Raw genomic sequence first — 21,483 nt, 5'->3', positions numbered from 1 at the left:
TGTGCCAAGTTTGATTCAATTCCATCGTTGGAGTTCAGAATGCTATTTAATTGTGGGTGAACTATAAATCCCAGCAACTACAACTCCTAAATGCCAAGGTCTATTTTCCCCAAACTCCACCAGTGTTCACATTTGGGCATTTTGAGTATTTGTGCTAAGTTTGGTCCATCATTGTTTGAGTCCATAGTGCTCTCTGGGTATAGGTGAACTACATCTCCCAAACTCAAGGTCTATGCCCACCAAACCCTTGCAGTATTTTCTGAGGGCCATGGGAGTTCTGTGTGCCAAGTTTGGTTCAATTCCATTGTTGGTGGAGTTCAGAATGCTCTTCTATCATAGGTGAACTGTAAATCCCAGCAACTACAACTCCCAAATGACGAAATCAATTCCCTCTCAACCCCATCAGTATTGAAAATTGGGCGTATTGGGTACTTGTGCCAAATTTGGTCCAGTGAATGAAAATGCACCCTGTATATCAGATATTTACATCACAATTCATAACAGTAGAAAAATTACAGTTGTGAAGTAGCAACGAAAATAATGTTATGGTTGGGGGTCACCACAACATGAGGAACTGTCTTAAGGGGTCGCGGCATTAGGAAGGTTGAGAAACACTGACCTAGAACTATCCTCCCTGGGCTTAAACTCCGATGCCAAAAAGCAGAGGAGGAGCAGAGAGCGGCTTCTTTTTCGCTGCGAGCGGGTTTTCATGCCGGGAGAGCCCTTAACGTTACGTGGTATCAAAGGTACCAAAGGTACCGACGGAAAACAGATCCACACACAAGTCTAGTGTCCTAATCCAGGGAAATAGCAGTGCTACTCCATTCTGCTTTGGGATGCATCTACACTGTAAAATAAATGCAGTGTGGCACCACTTTAACTGCTAGGCCCAATACTAGAGAATCATGATTTTATAAGGTCTTTAGCCTACTCTACCGAAGAGTGCTAGTGCCTTGTTAAACTACAGCTCCCTCGATTCCATAGCACTGAGGCAAGCTCCTGATCTATGGGGATGAATATATCTTTAAAAACTAGTTAGCACTTACTAGGAGGATTTCAATGGCACCAAGGATGTACATGGCGCCTGCAAATGTGGTCCCAAGGTAAAAACACAGCCCCACGGCTCCACCAAATTCAGGGCCCAACGATCTTGAGATCATGAAGTAGGAACCACCAGCTATAAAGCAAAAAAGAAATTATTATTATTACTACTACTACTACTACTACTACTACTACTACTATCCATCCCCTGCCATGTGTTGCTGTGGCCCAGTCTGTGAAAATGTGTTTTGTTTGTGTATATATTTGTGTATATGTGTATATATGTGGTTATGCACATGTGCTGTAATGTATATTTTTATTTTCTGGTTTTTAAGTCCTTTCTGCTATGTTTTTCAGTCTTTTTATGAGTGATGGTCACTTGTTGGCCTGATAGGTGTATTGTGTCCAAATTTGGTGTCAATTCGTCCAGTGGTTTTTTGAGTTATGTTAATCCCACAAATGAACATTACATTTTTATTTATATAGATTAGCCGTCCCCTGGCACACGTTGCTGTGGCCCACTCTGGTGGTCATGGGGGTTCTGTGTGGGAGGTTTCGCCCAATTCTATTGTTGGTGGGGTTCAGAATGCTCTGTGATTGTAGGTGAACTAAAAATCCCAGCAACTACAACTGCCAAATGTCAAGATTCTATTTCCTCCAAACTCCACCAGTGTTCACATTTGGGCATATTGGGTATTCATGTAGAGTTTGATCCAGACCCATCATTGTTTGAGTCCACAGTGATCTCTGGATGTAGGTGAACCCTTCCAGTATTTGGTCATGGGAGAACTGTGTGCCAAGTTTGGTTCAATTCCATCGTTGGTGGAGTTTATTTATTTATTTATTACTGTGCTTGTATTTCTCAGCCTAAATTGGCGACTCAACGCGGTTTACAACAGTACAACAAACAACAATATTCAGATTAAAACCATAAAAAACAGCATACACAATACACAATACACAATATTGGCCCGTCAATAATAATCCATGCATCTCTTAACTAAAATCATAATCCAATTTCATCGTCCATGTTACCAATCTTTTTTCATCAGTTCATTGTACCGAATTAACCGAATGCCTGTTCGAACATCCAGGTCTTCAATCTTTTTCGAAACACCATCAGCGAGGGGGCTGATCTTACCTCCATGGGAAGTTCAGAATACTCTTTGATTGTAGTGAACTATAAATCCCAGCAACTACAACTCCCAAATGACAAAATCCAATTTTTTTGAGTGAAGGACATACATTGGGTTGCTAGGTGTGTGGTGTCCAAATTTGGTGTCAATTCGTCCAGTGGTTTTTGAGTTATGTTAATCCCACAAACGAACATTACATCTTTATTTATATAGTTATTACTATATTTATGTTTATTTATATTCTGCTTTTTCCCAGAGCAACATATAACATACATCTAGGCAAAAATTTACTGCCTCAATATACAAACTGCCTCAATATACAAACTGCCTCAATATACAAACCATATTTTTTTTAAACCATAAAATCAATAGAAACAATAGACATATAAATATATTACACATGTATACATATGCATCCTGATCATCAGGAAGGCCACGTTTGCACTTTATTGACTCCTCTGCCCTAGTCTACTCCGTCGTGCCAAATTAGCCCTCTCATAGTTGTTGAGGCCCACTTTGGAATCATACCCACTGGATGCTGATGTAATGAGTATCGGATTGGTTTTAATTTAAATACATGTTACTGTTATATAGTACTATGTTTATATGTTTATAATATTTTTGTATTATAATGTTTTTTGTATGTTCTTATGTTGGTAAGTGCAATGCCTACCATGCTGGAAACCACCCTGAGTCCCTTCGGGAAGATAGAGACGTATATAAACAAATGTTTATTATTATTATTATTATTATTATTATTATTATTATTATTTATTACTAGCTTGGTGACCCGGTGGTGCCCGGGTTTTTTGAGAAACGCATTGTTAGTCTGTGCTCCAATTTTACTCTAGATCCAATGTCGGGTGGGTTCAGTTGTCTCTGGAAATGAGTGAAGGTACTGCAAGTCCCATCGTCAATATTCTGTCGTCCCAGAAACCACACCAGGATGTAGAGTAGACCATGGGGGCTCTGTGTGCCAAATTTGGTCTTGATCAGTCATTGGTGTGGGTTGCAGTTGTCTCAGGAGGTGAGTGAAGGTACTGCAAGTCCCATCATCCATGGCCCGTCATCCCACAAACTGCACCAGGATGTAGAGTGGGTCTACCAGAGCGGCTCAGGGTTAGGGTAGAGTGTCCCAGAATTTTCTACCATTGGGAAAAGTTAACTTAGCAGTTGGAGGAAAAGGAAAGGAAAGAACATCTATATGGTGTCACAAATTCCCGTTTTTGTTTGTAACTTCAACCAGCTGTGCCAAGTCTGCCAAAGACTTTGAGAAATAAATATTCTGTTTGATGTTCAAAACCTGGACTGGCCTCCGTTGCCGAAAATCTTGAGCTTCTAAGAAAGACACCAGCGGTTCACCCAGATAAAGAGAGACGCACACCTTAGTTTTAATTTTATAGTGTCTGGGTGTGACGGCACAGGGGTTGAAACCTTTTTAGCAAATCATGAAGAGTAGTTACATACCACAAACTAATTTAAATAGTATGGTTCATTCTATATTTTTATATAGACTTAAGGTAAAGGTAAAGACTTAAGGTTCCTGACCTTTAGAAAAAAATTAAAATCATGGTTCTAGGAACAACGACTCAACTGATGAGATTATTTTATCGTTTTAATAACTGTTTTGATATTTGGTAATGTACTGTTTTAATATGATTTATGTTTAAAGTGTAGCTTTACTATTGTAGTTGTAAGGCATCCATTTTTTGCCATTGTGTTGTTGTTCATTCGTTCAGTCGTCTCCGACTCTTCGTGACCTCATGGACCAGCCCACGCCAGAGCTCCCTGTCGGCCGTCACCACCCCCAGCTCCTTCAAGGTCAGTCCAGTCACTTCAAGGATGCCATCCATCCATCTTGCCCTTGGTCGGCCCCTCTTCCTTTTACCTTCCACCTTCCCCAGCATGATTGTCTTCTCTAGGCTTTGCTGTCTCCTCATGATGTGGCCAAAGGACTTCAGCGTTGTCTCTAGTCTCCTTCCCTCCAGTGAGCAGCCGGGCTTTATTTCCTGGAGGATGGACTGGTTGGATCTTCTCGCAGTCCAAGCCACTCTCAGAACTTTCCTCCAACACCACAGCTCAAAAATGTCTCTTTTCCTTCGCTCAGCCTTCCCTAAGGTCCAGCTCTCACATCCGTAGGTGACTACAGGGAATACCATGGCTTTGACTAGGCGGATCTTTGTTGCCAGTCTGATGTCTCTACTCTTGACTATTTTATCGAGACTGGACATTGCTCTCCTCCCAAGAAGGAAGCGTCTTCTGATGTCCTGGCCACAGTCTGCATCTGCAGTAATCTTTGCACCTAGAAATACAAAGTCTGTCACGGCCTCCACGGTTTCTCCCTCTATTTTCCAGTTGTCAATCATTCTTGTTGCCATAATCTTGGTTTTTTTGATGTTTAGCTGCAACCCAGCTTTTGCGCTTTCTTCTTTCACCTTGATTAGAAGGCTCCTCAGCTCCTCCTCGCTTTCGGCCATCAGAGTGGTGTCATCTGCATATCTGAGGTTGTTAATGTTTCTTCCAGCTATTTTCACCCCAGCTTTGCATTCCTCAAGCCCCGCACATCCTCGCATGATGTGTTCTGCATACACATTAAAAAGGTTGGGTGAGAGTATGCAGCCTTGCCGTACGCCTTTCCCAATCTTGAACCAGTCTGTTGTTCCGTGGTCAGTTCTGACTGTTGCTCCTTGGTCCTTGTACAGATTCCTCAGGAGAGAGGGAAGGGGGCTTGGGATGCCCATCCCACCAAGAACTTGCCACAATTTATTATGATCCACACAGTCAAAGGCTTTAGAGTAGTCAATGAAGCAGAAGTAGATGTTTTTCTGAAACTCCCTGCCTTTCTCCATTATCCAGCGGATATTGGCAATCTGGTCTCTCGTTCCTCTGCCTTTTCTAAACCCAGCTTGAACATCTGGCAACTCTCGCTCCATGTATTGCTGGAGTCTTCCTTGCAGGAAGACTTGCCATTATCTATGTGTAAATTGCTTTGAATCCCCCTAGGGGTGAGAAAAGCGGTATGTAAATACTGTAAATAAATAATAAACAAATAAATAAAGGTTTTCCCCTGACATTCCAGCTGTGTCCGACTCTGAGGTTGGTGCTCAACTCCATTTCTAAGGCAAAGAGCTGGTGTTATCCATAGACACCTCCAAGGTCATGTGGCCAGCATGACTGCATGGAGCGACGTTACCTTCCGTTATTGTGTGCAGCTACTTGATGCTTGGTGTTGGCACAGTCTTTCCTATGTGAAGATTATGAAAATTTTTAGGAGGAAAGAGTATCACAGGCTGGGAAAACCAACCTGAGAGTGAACAATGGCGATTCTATGGAAGCAACTGAAAAAGAATGTTGAATTCCTGGCTCAGGTTGGCTGGCAAGAGGGAATATGTCCAGAGAATTACAAATTTCCATTTCCCCCCCACAAAAGAAGACCTAAACCAGAGCCATTCCATGGGGACTACTTTTCAAAGAAGGTGAGGAGGCAGAAGCCACCAGGCCATCCACAACAAGTAGTGAACCAAAGGTGTTCCACGTCTGAATAAGCAGTTGGTTCTGGATCACCGCCTGAAAAGCGCCTTTCACCATGTTGTCCTTCCTTCAGCATTTCACCGTCATAGGGGACGACCTCAACCAGCTGCATCGTGACTATGAGAAATGGGAGAAAGAGGAGCCAGAAGATGCAGAGGAAAAGATGCCTGACATAGTCATCAAAGAGGAATACGGGCTCAAGGAATCAATGAAAAAACTGTTTCGGTCACACAAATTCCAGATCCTGGTCGTCATCCTCGTTCTCATAGATGCTTCAATAGTCCTCGGGGAACTGATTTTGGAATTAAAGTTCGTCGATCCTCACCGACACAATGTCACACACAAGGTCTTCCACTACGTGAGCCTTTCCATTTTAATCATCTTTATGGTGGAAGTCAGCATCAAAATTTTCGCCTTTCACCTAGAGCTCTTGAGACACAAATTTGAAGTCTTCGACGCCTTCGTCATCGTCATCTCCTTCACCTTCGATATCGTTGTAGAGTTCCATAACCACCAATTCGAAGCGCTTGGGCTGCTGGTCCTTTTCCGAATCTGGCGAGTGGCCAGGATTATCAGTGCTGTCATGCTGTCCATGAAGCTGCGGTCTCATCAGCGCATGTCCAGGCTGAAAAAAGCCAACCTGGAGCTCCTTGCAAAGGTCCAAGAGCTGGAAAGAAACTGCGCAGAGAAGGAGCAGGAAATAGAAAAGCTCAAGAAGTTGCTGAGACAACATGAGCTTCTCTTCTAGCTCAGAGGAGCTGCCCTGCAAGGGAGAAACTCTTTAAGAAAAGGAAATCCTGGTCCTGGGAAGATATATTTTACTGTGATGTTTTGAAAGTGTCCTTTTGTATATCCCATGCCTTGTCTGTAAGTGCTATCTATCCCCTTAACTCTCTGAGACTTGTGAAAAAGTCAAGATTTTGGAAAAGCTGTGATTAAATCTTCAATAGTACACCTATACAGTTTTTTTTAAATGAAGTGTTACAGTCAATTAGCCTGTAGTTATGGGCCCAGGAACCGTTTCAGCCATTTAATTTGTGTTTTCATACTGTTTTGTTTCATTTGGATGGCATGAAATGCTACATCCCCCCCTGGTATGTAAATATCAGTGAAACAAAAGGAAAGTGGGAACAGTAACCGTTTGGTCGCCTGGTTTTTGGCGCACGGCTGCAGGCCCTGGCAGGCACGGATGCTTCAGGACTGCAAGCCAGACATGTACTTTCCTTGGAAAGAGAGTGCATATGTGGCTTGCAGGCCCAAAGTGCCCGTGCCTGCCAGGGCCTGCAGCTGAGCGCAGAGTGCCAAGTAAGAGGCGCTCACCACTTGGCTACAGGTCCTGGCAGGCATGGGTGCTTTGGGCTTGCAAGCCACACATGTACTCTCCTTGGAAAGAGAGTGTTGTATGTGTGGCTTCCAGGCCCAAAGTGCCCGTGCCTGCCAGGGCCTGCAGCTGAGCGCAGAGTGCCAAGTAAGAGGCGCTCACCACTTGGCTGCAGGCCCTGGAAAGCATGGGCACTTTGGACCTGCAAGCCAGACATGTACTCTCCTTGGAAAGAGAGTGCATGTGTAGCTTGCAGACCCAAAGCGCCCATGCTTGTCAAGACCTGCAGCCAAGCAACAAACCTCTCTTACTTGGCACTAGGCGCTTGGCTGTAGGCCCTGGCAGGCATAGGTGTTTTGGGCCTGCAAGCCAAACATGTACTTTCTTTGGAAAGAGAGTGCATGTGTGGCTTGCAGACCTAAAGTGCCCATGCCTGCCAGGGCTTGCAACCGAGTGCCTAGTTCCAAGAAAGAGGCACTTGCCTGCACCCAAGCAGCAAGCACCGCTTACTTGGCACTAGGCGCTCGGCTGCAAGCCCTGGCAGGTGTGGGCACTTTGGGCCTGGAAGCCATACATGCACTCTCTTTCCAAGGAGAGGGGGAAGAGGAAAATGTTTTTCAGAAATTCTTCTCCTAAATTTGTTCTAAATCATTACTGAGGTGCTATCCAGATGGCTCTGGGACTCAGGTATCTTTCTATACTACAGTGCATCAACAGTGCTGAATAATTGCAGTTCAATACCTGGCAGGCGTGGGCGCTTTGGGCCTGCAAGCCACACATATACTTTCCTTGGAAAGAGAGTGCATGTGTGGCTTGCAGACCCAAAGTGCCCATGCCTGCCAGGGCCTGCAGCCAAGCAGCAAGTGCCTCTTTCTTGGCACTAGGCACTCGGTTGCAAGCCCTGGCAGGCATGGGCACTTTGGGTCTGCAAGCCACACATGTACTCTCCTTGGAAAGAGAGTGCATGTGTGGCTTGCAGACCCAAAGCGCCCATGCCTGCTAGGACCTGCAGCCAAGCAGTGAGCGCCTCTTTCTTGGCACTAGGCCTTGCATGGGTGAGTGCTTTAGGCCTGCAAGTCAGACATGTATTCTCCTTGAAAAGAGAGTGCATGTGTGGCTTGCAGGCCCAAAGCACCTGCGCCTGCCAGGGCCTGCAGTCAAGTGGTGAGCACCTCTTACATGGCACTAGGTGCTCGGCTGCAGACCCTGGTAGGTACAGGTGCTTTGGGCCTGCAAGCCACACACACACTCTCCTTGGAAAGTGTGTGTATGTGTGTGTGATGTGCAGGTCCAAAAAGCACCCATGCCTGCCGGTGCCTAAAGCTGAGGGGAAGGGGAGATTGGGAAGCCTGCCCATTGCCACCAATGGGACAAAAATATTTGTTTTTTCGGACCTGGGATGAAAAAGTTCATTCGGAAAGGTGCCCGTTTTTGGTCCATACTTCAGGAAATAAAGCCCGACTGCTCACTTGGGGGAAGGATATTAGAGGCAAAGATGAATTACTTTGGCCACAAATGAGAAGACAGGAAAGCTTGGAGAAGATGCTGGAGAAAATGGAAAGAAAAAGGAAGAGAGGCCGACCAAGGGCAAGATGGATGGATGGCATCCTTGACTGGCTTGACCTTGAAGGAATTGTGGGTGGTCACGGCTGACAGGGAACTCTGGTGTGGGTTGGTCCATGAGGTACTATACAATATCCCAGATTACTTGTAAGGTATCAGCACAAAAACAAAACAATCTATACAATATCCCAGAGTACTTGTAAGGTATCAGAGTACTTGTAAGGTATTGGTCCATGAGGTCACAAAGAATCGGAAGTGACTAAATGAATAAACAACAAATGAATGAAACAAACAAAAACGGATAGTGATTCTATACAAATGCACAAGACCATTAGCCTGTGTCAGACCACTTGAGTGAAGCAGTCCCCAAGCTTTAGTCCCATCTACACTGGCATGTAAATAAGCTTAACTACATTATGGAATTGCATTATTTGGCAGTGTAGATGGGGCCTCAAATTCCCAGATTGTGCTTCACCATTGGATATGTTGGCTGCATCTGAAGTACAAAAACCAAAGGCTTTCTAGTAGGCAAACCTTACTGAGTCAACACTCTGAACTGCCATTTACAGGTGAGCATTTTCTCCACAAGCCACATGAACCATCAACTTGGGTCAAGGATGCCAAGGAATAAGAAGTGCATAAGTGAAAATTAAGTTAGACAGTACCTGGAACGACACCGTTGGTTGCAATAGCACTCATTGATATGGCCGTCAGCATTGTCTGTAAACCAGGAAACAAGAGAAATGTATAAATTGAAAAGCTGAATTGATCACAGTTGTTTAACTACGAACATTGAGGTCTGAATGAATACTGCAATACCAACAACAAATTTCGAGAAGATCTGTTTATTTTAATACTAGGAAGAGGATTCTTGTGGTTCCTGCACTAAAACCCAAATGAAAAGTTCGCTGCATTATCCCATCAGACCAAAAACAACAACAAAACTATAAAGTAAAGGTAAAGGTTTTCCCCTGATATTACGTCCAGTCGTGTCCATCTCTGGAGGTTGGTGCTCATCACCATTTCTAAGCTGAAGAGCCAGCGTTGTCCATAGACTCCTTCTAGGTCATGTGGTCAACATGACTGCATGGAGTCCCGTTACCTTCCCGCCGGAGCGGTATCTATTGATCTACTCACATTTGCATGTTTTCGAATTGCTAGGATGGCAGAAGCTGAGGCTAACAGCAGGAGCTCACAATGCTCCATGGATTCGAATCTGTGACCTTTCGATCAGCAAGTTCAGCAACTCAGCGGTTTAACCCACTTCACCACCTGGGCTCCCCAACAAAACTGTAGTGACACCTTAAAACTACCGGTAATTCATGTCACTGAGCTGGTGATGTCTTTGCTTTCCGATGATCTAACGTCCACAAACTTTGTTCAATGCGCAACATTAAAAATATTGTATGGCATTACTTTCAGGCTACATGGAAATGAAACATAAATGAACATCTCCAAGATATCTCATCATGTATGTATTTCCATAATCCAGAAGGGAAGGAACTGATGAAGGACCAAAACAATGATCTAAAACTATGTTCTCGAGCTAAATGGTCCTCTACAGAGCTCTGTTAAGAGCAAAAATGATAAATCCCACTCCATGGCTTAAAACAGAACAAAAAATGTAACAGAAAAAAAAATGTGGGCAGAGAAAGGGAAAATAAATGTGTACATTAGACTAGAGCCAAGCAGAAAGCACATTAAGTTCGTGTGATAGATCTCTTAAGTCTTTTGTAACAGACAGACACAGGTTTCCGAATCTGCCATTTTGCCAAAGCAGCAGGAAAAAGGCAATTTACCCCTTAAATTAATTCACTGAAACAAACAAAAAGTTCAGGACTAAATCAGGAGTAGATTTGACTGTGAAAGAGCTGTGAAAGAGCTGCAAGATAATAATAATAATAATAATAATAATAATAATAATAATAATACACTTTATTTATCTCCCCAAGGGGACTCAGAGCGGATTATAGTATACCCATATATAGGCAAATATTCAATGCCTTTTATATAATGAACAATGACATACAATACACAAACAAAGGCAAAGGTTTCCCTTTCCATCTACTGCGTCTGGAGGCAATGCTCAACTCTGGCCATGAGGAGGTGCTCTTGTTCCATTTTCCATGCCGAGGAGCCTGTCGTCCATAGACTCTCCTTGATTGAGTTTTGCTGTCATGGCGGCATGGGCACCTTTTGCCTTCTCACATTACATGTTTCGAACTGCTAGGTTGGCAGGAGCTAGGGCTGACAACTGGGAGATCACACCGATCCACGGATTTGAATTGCCGACCTTCCAGTGAGCAAGTTTTTCTTCTGCTAGCAGTTTAATCTACTGTGCTACTGTGGTAAAGGTAAAGGTTTTCCCCTGACATTAAGTCCAGTCGTGTCCGACTCTGGGGGTTGGTGCTCATCTCCATTTCTAAGCCGAAGAGCCAGCATTGTTCATAGACACCTCCAAGATCATGTGGCTGGTATGACTGCATGGAGTGCCATTACTTACCTGCCAGTGTGGTACCTATTGATCTACTCACATCTGCATTTTTTTGAACTGCTAGGTTGGCAGAAGCTGGGGCTGACAGCGGGAGCTCATATTCGAATCTGTGACCTTTTGGTCAACAAGCTTAGCAGCTCAGCAGTTTAACCCACTGTGTCACTGGAGGTTCCTTTCTATATAAAAAGGAATTCCCGGGTTCAACATAGAGAGAGCCTTTATAATACTTTAATCCTAAATGTGCATCCTTTGTGCACACTAAGTGGTCAGAGAGGGAGAACGGCAGAAGGAGAACAACAGACTCACACAACAGCAGCAGATCAAGACGATCAGGAATGACTGGAGGACACCGGCTGTTCCCACCATCCATGTCAACCGAAGGAAGAGGATGACCCCAAAAATATTCTGCATGCATGGCAGGTAGACACCCATCAAGGTGCCCATGCTGGGTGACTGGAAGAGATGAAAGAATGAATTAAAACGAGATTGGAAGAGGCACCAACATCTCTAGCAGGCTCCAGTGTCTCCATTGCTACGTGATGGCATGCTGGGGTTAGACGTCTTGTTATTTTAATTGTTTTCGGTCATATCTGTGGTTTCAGGTAACTGTGGTCTGGCCAGCAATATGGATACAGGGATTGCACTGTATATCTTCTTCTGTACGTTTCTGAAGCCATTCTACATTGCTCTATATCCCAGGATCTGATCCCAGATTTAAATTGGATTATATGAGTCTCCACTGCCAGATAATCCTGGATAATCAGATAATCTGGGATGAGATCCTGGGATATACACACAAAAGATATTACATTATTAGCACAGTACAATATCAGTATTAAATGTTACTATATTGTACTATACCATGATATTGTAATATTATTAGTAATATTACATGTAATGTAAATATATAATTATAATTTCATATTATTAGTAGTATTATATTGCATTACATTATAATATAAGAAATATTATATGTATATACAATATATTACAAACTATTCACAATGATCAGCCTCTGAAATAAAGCCCAAGGGACAAAATTGACAGCCGTCTCCATCAGAGGTTTCCTGCCCGAAAGAGCAGCCTCTTTAGTGCCAAACCCGTCACAGAATCAATATCCTCTGCTTCCAAATTAAAAGATATTGAATTTTCTTAGTGTGAGCAAAGAGATGGTTATTCCATGATGTGGCAAGAGGTTAAACTTGAGCCCGGGCTCATCCAAATTCACCAGCTCCTGTTTTGGTGTCTCGGGCTCTGCTGCTGAGGGGTCTGTGTGAGTGAGATGGAGACTGGGTTGTTGTAGGTTTTTTCGGGCTATATGGCCATGTTCCAGAGGCATTCTCTCCTGACGTTTCACCTGCCTCTATGGCAAGCATCCTCAGAGGTAGTGAGGATGCTTGCCATAGATGCAGGCGAAACGTCAGGAGAGAATGCCTCTAGAACATGGCCATATAGCCCGAAAAAACCTATAACAACCCAGTGATTCCAGCCATGAAAGCCTTCAACAATACAATGAGATGGGGACTCTTTTTATAATCTAGTTGTCTCCCACCCAAACTGCCCGTTGACCACATACTTTTGATACTTTCTTCCTTGACCCTTCAGCACTTTCTGCTTCTTCATGTTCCTTGGCTCCTTGCGTGAGATTTGTGTAGCTGACCAGTTTGCCAAGGAGAGAAGAGACTTTGGGACGAATGTCCAGCTCCTCCTGCAAAGGAAACCAATGAATTGTTGAAGGTGAAAATTAAGAATATTACTGAATACTCAGAACTTTCTAAGCAACTGTTTTGTATACTGCAGTGGTTCCCAAACATTTTTTGTCCAGGAACCACTTGACCAGGTACCACTTGTCCAGGGACTACTTGTCCAGGGACCACTTTGACATGGGACCACTCTCCAACAAAAGGGTTACGAATCAGTTTCTGGTCAACTTTAGATTTATTTATTTATTTATTTATTTACTATTCTTGTATACCGCTGTATCTCAAGCCCGAGGGCGACTCACAGCGGTTTCCAGACAGCAAACAACAAGACAATAAAAACAGCAATAATTAATATACCATAACAGTTAAATTACACATTTCCATTACTAGCTAATAAACAAACATCAATACACAGTTATCACAAAACCCACCCCCGATCGCCTCATCATCCAAGCGTGATCCAAATTCGACGTCCATTGTTCCGTTCCTATGTTCAAATTACCAAAATTGCACTGAATTACTCAAACGTCTGCACAAACATCCAGGTCTTCAACTTCATACGGAATGTCATGAGAGATGGTGCCAGCCTAACATCTACAGGAAGGGCGTTCCACAGCCGGGGAGCCACCACCAAGAAGGCCCTATCTCTCGTCCCCGCCAACCGTGCTTGAGAGGCTGGCGGGATCGAGAGCAGGGTCTCCCCGGAAGATCTCAAAGTCCGGGTGGGTTCATAGGCCGAGATGCGGTCAGCTAGGTATCTTGGGCCGGAACCGTTTAGGGCTTTATAGGCCAGTACCAACACCTTGAATTGGGCCCGGTAGCAAATCGGCAGCCAGTGGAGCTGGTGCAACAGGGGGGTTGTGTGCTCCCTGCGCTCCGCTCCTGTTAGAATCATGGCTGCCGCGCGTTGGACTAGTTGCAGCTTCCGGGCCGTCTTCAGGGGCAGCCCCACGTAGAGAGCGTTGCAGTAGTCTAGGCGGGATGTGACAAGAGCGTGTACCACCGTGGCCAAGTCAGACTTCCCAAGATACGGGTGCAGCTGGCGCACGAGCCTGAGCTGTGCAAATGCTCCCCTGGTCACTGCCGAGACCTGGGGCTCCAGGCTCAGCGACGAATCCAGGGTCACACCCAAGCTGCGAACCTGCGTCTTCAGGGGGAGTGCGACCCCATCCAACACAGGCTGTAACCCTATACCCTGTTCAGCCTTGCGACTGACCAGGAGTACCTCTGTCTTGTCTGGATTCAACTTCAATTTGTTCGCCCTCATCCAGACCGTCACAGCAGCCAGGCATCGGTTCAGGACCTTGACAGCCTCCTTAGTAGCAGGTGGAAAGGAGTGACAGAGTTGGACATCATCTGCGTACAGATGACACCGAAAATTTGGTTTGGGGTACTGATTCAAAAAATTGCATTGGCTAGACCACATCAGCTCTAGTTTCTGATAGGGAACATATCCCATGGTTAGCGAAGGGGAAGGAGTGCCAGGTGGTGTGGAAGTGCGAAAGGAGCAGAAATAAAATAAAATAAAGAGGAAGGAGGCTCGCAGACCAGATTTTCGCCCTCGCAGCCCACTGGTGGTCCACGGCCCACAGGTTAAGAACTACTGATATACTGTCATTACAGTAGAACCTCAACTTAAGAGCATTCCAACTTAAGAGCATTTTACTTGGCCTGGATTTCACTTTGACATAAGAGCAGTGTTTTGAGTTAAGAGCTCAGTCATGGAATGAATTAAACTCTTAACTCAAGGTATGACTGTGTTGGTGTCGCCACCATCTCTTTTCACATCCTGCCTTTTCTTCAAACCTATGGGCCCATTTGCATTACACGATTCTCTGGAGAAGGGTGACCAAAATAGTCAAAGGTTTGGAAACCAAGCCCTATAAGGAGTGGCTGAGGCAGCTGTCTGGCTTGGAGAAAAGAAGGCTGAGAGAAGGGAACATGAGAGCCATGTCTGAATATTTGAACAGATGTCACACTGAGGAATCATAGAATCGTAGAGTTGGAAGAGACCTCATGGGCCATCCAGTCCAACCCCCTGCCAAGAAGCAGAAACACTGCATTCAAAGCACCCCTGACAGATGGCCATCCAGCCTCTGTTTAAAAGCTTCCAAAGAAGGAGCCTCCACCACACTCCGGGGCAGAGAGTTCCACTGCTGAACGGCTCTCAGAGTCAGGAAGTTCTTCCTAATGTTCAGAGGGAATCTCCTTTCTTGTAGTTTGAAGCCATTGTTTCGCGTCCTAGTATTTTACAATACAAAAAATACATACTGTGCACACACAAAACATTTACGATTCCCACCACCAACACGAGGATTATTTTCTTTCACATATTCATTTCTTTTTGAGACAGTCATATCTTTATCTTTATACATTTCCATCCTTTATACTATATAACATTTGTATCTTATTTCTTATATCTTGATCTCTGGAGTGATTCGTAATATAGTTCTTTACCCTTAACCATCTATATTCCATTTCTCTCATTCTATTTTCATTGATTTTAAATCATTTAATTTCACATTCATAATTTCAAATTATGAATGTGAAATTAAAACTTGTGAAATTAAAACTTGTGCGCCAGTTGCGCCCGTACCTTGGGAAGTCTGACTTGGCCACGGTAGTCCACGCACTGGTTACATCCCGTATAGACTACTGCAACGCTCTCTACGTGGGGTTGCCTTTGAAGACTGCTCGGAAGCTTCAGATGGTCCAGCGTGCGGCAGCCAGGTTGCTAACGGGAGCGGCACTCAGGGAGCACACCACTCCTCTGTTGCGCCAGCTCCACTGGCTGCCAATTTGCTACCGGGCACAATTCAAAGTGCTGGCTTTAGCCTTTAAAGCCCTAAACGGTTCTAGCCCAACCTATCTGTCCGAACGCATCACCCCGTATGAACCAACTAGGACATTAAGATCATCCGGGGAGGCCCTGCTCTCGATCTCGCCAGCCTCACAAGCACGACTGGCGGGGACGAGAGACAGGGCCTTCTCAGTGGTGGCCCCTCGGCTGTGGAACGCCCTTCCCGCAGACATCAGATCGGCCCCCTCTTTGCTGGCGTTCAGGAGAAGAGTGAAGACCTGGCTCTATGAACAGGCGTTTAATTAAGCAGTGCAATCAATTGATTGAGATTGGAACTTGGAACTTGGAATAATAGACAAGGAGATCGGATTATGACTTTATTGATGAGACGTGATGGATTAGTTATATGGATGTATTGTTGTTATATTGTTATACTGATGTATTGCTATGTGATTTAGTTGCTCTAGTTACTGTTTTTTAAATGCTAATACTATTGTTGTGCACTTTGTATATTGACCTGGTTGTAAACCACACTGAGTCGCCTACGGGCTGAGAGAGTGCGGTATACAAATAAAGTAAATAAATAATAAATAAATAAATTCCATTTGCTCCACCATATATTGGTACCACTTATTTACTGTCCATTTTGATTTATCTTTCCACCCTAATACTATTACTGCTTCTGCACATTCTATTATTGCTTCTTTTATTTCCCTTTTATTTCCTCTCTTTTCCCTAATACCGCCATTTCCTTTGTTATGACCCACTCATTTCCTAGTATTTGATTTGACTCATTTTGTATAGTCTGCCAAAAATCTTGTACATATTCACATTCCCACATCATGTGCATAAAGCGCCCTTATGTTTGCCATATATGCGTACATTGCAATCCTCCCTGAGTCCCTTGTGGGGTGAGAAGGGTGGAATATAAATACTGTAAATCAGTGTTTCTCAACCTTCCTTAATACAGTTCCTCATGTTGTGGTGACCCCCAACCATAACATTCTTTTGCTACTTCCTAACTGTAATTTTGCTCCTGTTATGAATAATTTGGGAGTTGTAGTTGTTGGGATTTATGGTTCACCTACAATCAAAGTATTCTGAACTCCACCAACAATGGAATTGAACCAAACTTGGCACAGAATGCCCATGACCAACAATGGTGGGCATTGACCTTGAGTTTGGGAGTTGTAGTTCACCTACAGAGAGCACTATGGACTCAAACAATGATGGATCTGGACCAAACTCAGCATGCTAAATGTGAAAACTGGTGGAGTGTGGGGGAAATAGGCCTTGACATTTGGGAGTTGTAGTTGCTGGGATTTATAGTTCACCTACAATCAAAAAGCATTCTGAACACCACCAATGATAGAATTGGGCCAAACCTTCCAAACAGAACCCCCATGAACAATAGAAAATGCTGTGTTTTCTGATGGTCTTTGGTGACCCCTCTGGCACCTCCTGGCGACCCCCAGGTTGGGAAGCACTGCTGTAAATAAATAAATAATGAGATCTGTTCCAAAGTGCAATATGTTGCTGCCTCCGAGTCCTGTGGATAGTGGATGACTATGTGTCGGGAGGGTTTTAACTGTGCCTGGCTGAATGAGGTTGGACTGGATGGGCCTTGGGAGTCTCTTCCAACTCTATGATTGTATGATTCTCTGACTCAGCCAAGGCGTTTTGCTAAGGCAAATGCAAGCCTGCTTTGAGAGAGAGATGGGGAGAGCCCCATCTCTCTCTCAAAGCAGGCTTGCATTTGCCGAAAGCCTGCAAGCCTCCCTTGCGCAAGGCAGCTAACCTTTCCCAGCAATTACAACAAGATGTGTCAAAACAAAACAAAAGGAGAAGAAGGAAGGAGCCGAACGCTTGAGCCAAGTTTGCACATTCCTGATGGCAGCCAGGCACATTTACGAAGGAGCAAACGGAGTAGAGAAAATTCCAAACGCTGAGTTTATTACTTTTGTAGCATTTTAGTTGGTACCAATAAAAGATATTGTCCTCCAAAGGGATGTTGGCCTTTTCTGCTTCCTCGTCTCTCTCTTTCCCTCCTATTCTCTTTTGCCCATGTTTTAATGCGCCTTCAACAAATTAGAGAGAGACCTGCATGGGTCAATGGCAGGAAATCTTGAGACCTGTCTCTATGGAAACTATTTGCACAGAACGGAGCTTCGCGTGGCAACCTCCTGAAGCAGCTATTTGCTAACGCCCTTTTTTACACAACACCCTGCAAAGAGGTAGAAGGACTGTTCTGTGGAGAGACAGAAACAGCTCTGAACTTCAGGGGCTTACTTACTTATTTAGGTGATCCCTTGCTGGCCGAGTAGGATAGTCTTCCAGGATCAGTATTCTGGTGTGTCCGTAGGTGACTGTAGAGCCCTATTCTTGATTTGCATCTTTTCCCACAGTGAGGGTATTGGTTTCCAGGTGGAAGGGGGTCTCAGTTGGGGTTGGCTTGATGCGCCTTCCTCTTGACATGTTTTTCTCTTTTGCCCTCCATTTGTGCCTCTTCAAATTATGCAGCACTGCTGGTCACAGCTGACCTCCAGCTGGAATGCTCAAGGGCCAGGGTTTCCCACTTCTCAGTGTCTATGCCAGAGTTTTTAAGATTGGCTTTGAGCCCATCTTTAAATCTCTTTTCCTGTCCTCCAACATTCCGTTTTCCATTATTGAGTTTGGAGTAGAGCAACTGCTTTGGGAGACCGTGGTTGGGCATCCAGACAACATGGCTGGTCCAGCGGAGTTGATGGCGGAGGACCATCGATTCATGCTGGTGGGTCTTTGCTTCTTCCAGCACACTACGTTTATCCACCTGTCTTCCCAAGAGATTTGCAGGGTTTTCCAGAGGCAACACTGATGGAATCGTTCCAGGAGTTGTATGTGACATCTATAGACGGTCCACGTCTCGCAGATATGTAGAAGGGTTGGGAGGACAATAGCCTTATAAACAAGCACCTTGGTCTCCCTACGGATGTCCCAGTCCTCAAACTCTGCTTCATTTGGAAAAATGCTGCACTTCAAGGGCATCTACACTGTGGAATTAATGCACTTTGATGCCACCTTAACTGCTACGGCTCAATACTACGGAATCCTGGAGTTGTCATTTTGCAAGGTTGTTTGCCTTCTCTGCTGGTGCCTCATCAACCACAATTCCCACTGCTGATAAAGTGGTGCCATACTGCATTATTTCTACAGTGACCCATTTACACAGGTATCAAACAGGTACCAGCCATGTGTTATTGCCCCAACCTTATTTTCCATCTTCATCGCTATGATACTTCATCTTGTTGACGGGAAGCTACCCACCAGAGTTGAAATCATCTATCAGACAGATGGCAAGCTATTGAACTTCAGCAAACTGAAAATCAAAACCAAGGTCATAACAACATCTATTATAGAACTCCAATATGCTAATGATAACGTAGTCTGTGCACATTCAGAATAAGACCTACAAGCCATTCTAAACACCTTTGCAGAAGCAAACGAGAAGACTGGCCTCTCACTGAACATCGAGAAAACCAAAGTGCTCTTCCAGGAGTCACCAGCCAATCCCTCTGCAATGTCAGAAAAACAGATTCATGGTGGAACATTAGAAAATGATGACCATGTCAGCTACCGTGGCAGCCACCTCTCCACGAAAATCAACATTGACACTGACATTGAGGAAGTCACAGGGAGGAGGGAGCAAGCTTGTTTTCTGCTTCCCTGGAGACTAGGACACGGAACAATGGCTTCAAACTACAAGAAAGGAGATTCCATCTGAACATTAGGAAGAACTTCTTGACTGTGAGAGCTGTTCAGCAGTGGAACTCTCTGCCCTGGAGTGTGGTGGAGGCTCCTTCTTTGGAAGCTTTTAAACAGAGGCTGGATGGCCATCTGTCAGGGGTGCTTTGAATGCAATATTCCTGCTTCTTGGCAGGTGTTGGACTGGATGGCCCATGAGGTTTCTTCCAACTCTATGATTCTATGATTCTACGAAATACAACACCACCTGAGCTCTGCGAGTGCAGCATTTTTCCAAATGAAGCAGAGTGTGTTTGGAGGATTAGGGCATCCGTAGGGAGACCAAGGTGCTTGTTTATAAAGCCACTGTCCTCCCAACCCTATTATATGCCTGCAAAATGTAGACTGTCTACAGATGTCACACTCAAGTCCTGGAACGATTCCATCAGCATTGCCTCCGAAAAATCCTACAAGTCTCTTGGGAAGACAGGCAGACAATGTCAGCGTGCCAGAAGAAGCAAAGACCACCAGCATTGAAGTGATGCTCCTGCGGCATCAACTCTGCTAGACTGAAGGCTACGTTGTCCAAATGCCCAATCACAATCTCCCGGAGCAGTTCCAATACTTCCAACTCAAGAATGGGAAATGGAATGTTGGTGGACAAGAAAAGAGATTTAAAGATGGGCTTAAAGCTAACCTTAAAAACTATGGCATAGACACCAAGAGACAATTGGGAAGCCCTGGCCCTTGAGCGTTCTAACTGGAGGTCAGCTGTGACCAACAGTGCTGTGGAATTCAAAGAGGCACGAATGGAGAGCAAAAGGGAGAAATGTACCAAGAGGAAGGTGTGTCAAGCCAACCCTAACCAGGACCGTCTTCAACCTGGAGACCAATGCCCTCAATGTGGAAGAACATGTGGATCAAGAATAGGGCTCCATGGTCACCTACGTATCCACTGCCAAAACACTACACTTGGAGTGCCACCATACTCAAGACAACGAGGGATCGCCTAAGTAAAGTAAAGTAAGTATTCCTACAGTGTAGGTGCACCTTGGGTTTCAGGTCTTTCTCCTCCCTCGAGGTCTATCTCCTTGTACTTGGTCTTTCAAAGCCAGAGCTGCTGGAAGTCGAACCAAAGACCTTCTGACTTCAAAGCAGACACTCCACCACTGACAATGTGCCATCGCCCAAGAAGGCAAAGTCAATGGAAACATTTAATGTTCCAGAAGATCCATCCTATCCCTCAATCAATCCCTCCTTCCCAAAGTCACAAACCTGTGAAGACCCATCTCTCCATAACTTAGTGCTGGACCTGGCCATATTTTCCATGGCTGATGTACTTTTTCTCTCTTGTTCTAAGCTAACATGGAGAGGCCATTCTCCTCTGTGATGCAACCCTGAGTGTTCTGAATGGAAAAAAGCTCATTCCAATACATGACAAAGGCATCTCAAGATGGGAACGTTGCCTCTCCATAAGGGTATTTATTGCTGGCTTGCTTGTTTTGCCCCTTTGCTCAATCATCAATCTCAGCCTCTAAACCAAAGTTGTATATATTTTGAAAGGTGTCACTTTTAGCATCATAGACATCAAAACGAGTAGGAGAAATCTGGGAAAAACCTAGTGCAAATTAACCTAAGCTTATTTCCCTACTATGGTTGGAAAGCGATATCACACTGTAAAATCGGATTCAGGAAAGATCCACTCTCCTTTTGCTTATACGTTCGTCAATTAAATGAGTTAGGAATATGTGACCCTTCAGATGTTGTGGGACTACAACTCTCTCCTAACCCAGCCCGGATGAACAAAGGTGAAGGACAATTTAGATAATCAAAAATTTGTCTGTTACTTTTTCACTAGTTTGCACAAATGGTGGCTAGAGTTTGTACAAATGTGGCTAGAGTTTGCACAAATGGTGGCTAGGGTTGTACGAATGGTGGCTAGAGTTTGTACAAATGGTAACTAGTTTGCATGAATGGTAACTAGAATCTGCACGAATGGTTGCTAGAGTTTGCACAATTGGTAACTAGAGTTTGTATGAATGATGGCTAGAGTTTGCACGAATGGTGGCTAGAGTTTGCACAAATGGCAACTAAAGTTTGCACAATTGGTAACTAGAATTTACACAATTGGTAACTAGAGTTTGCACAAATGGTGGCTGGAGTTTGCACAAATG

The 21,483-nt window shown here is 44.4% G+C and overlaps 1 protein-coding gene and 1 pseudogene across 3 annotated transcripts in view; one reads left to right on the top strand and one right to left on the bottom strand.

The window, feature by feature from the left end:
* Window positions 1-21,483, bottom strand: part of SLC12A4 (solute carrier family 12 member 4) — a 109,664-nt gene that overhangs the window by 35,601 nt on the left and 52,580 nt on the right. For all 3 annotated transcript variants that reach the window (XM_060787879.2, XM_060787880.2, XM_060787883.2), the window contains exons 3-6: window positions 12,663-12,794; window positions 11,393-11,539; window positions 9,258-9,312; window positions 1,047-1,177 (exon numbers count right to left, since the gene is read on the bottom strand). In XM_060787879.2, coding sequence (XP_060643862.2) covers window positions 1,047-1,177; window positions 9,258-9,312; window positions 11,393-11,539; window positions 12,663-12,794 — 465 coding nt within the window. The remainder of the gene's footprint in view (window positions 1-1,046; window positions 1,178-9,257; window positions 9,313-11,392; window positions 11,540-12,662; window positions 12,795-21,483) is intronic.
* LOC132783114 (voltage-gated hydrogen channel 1 pseudogene) lies at window positions 5,764-6,485 on the top strand (annotated as a pseudogene).

The sequence above is a fragment of the Anolis sagrei genome, chromosome 8 (assembly GCF_037176765.1).
Source record: "Anolis sagrei isolate rAnoSag1 chromosome 8, rAnoSag1.mat, whole genome shotgun sequence".
Classification (NCBI taxonomy): Eukaryota; Metazoa; Chordata; class Lepidosauria; order Squamata; family Dactyloidae; genus Anolis; species Anolis sagrei.
The sequence above is the reverse complement of the archived record's forward strand: the minus strand, read 5'-3'. Positions and strand labels throughout refer to the sequence as shown.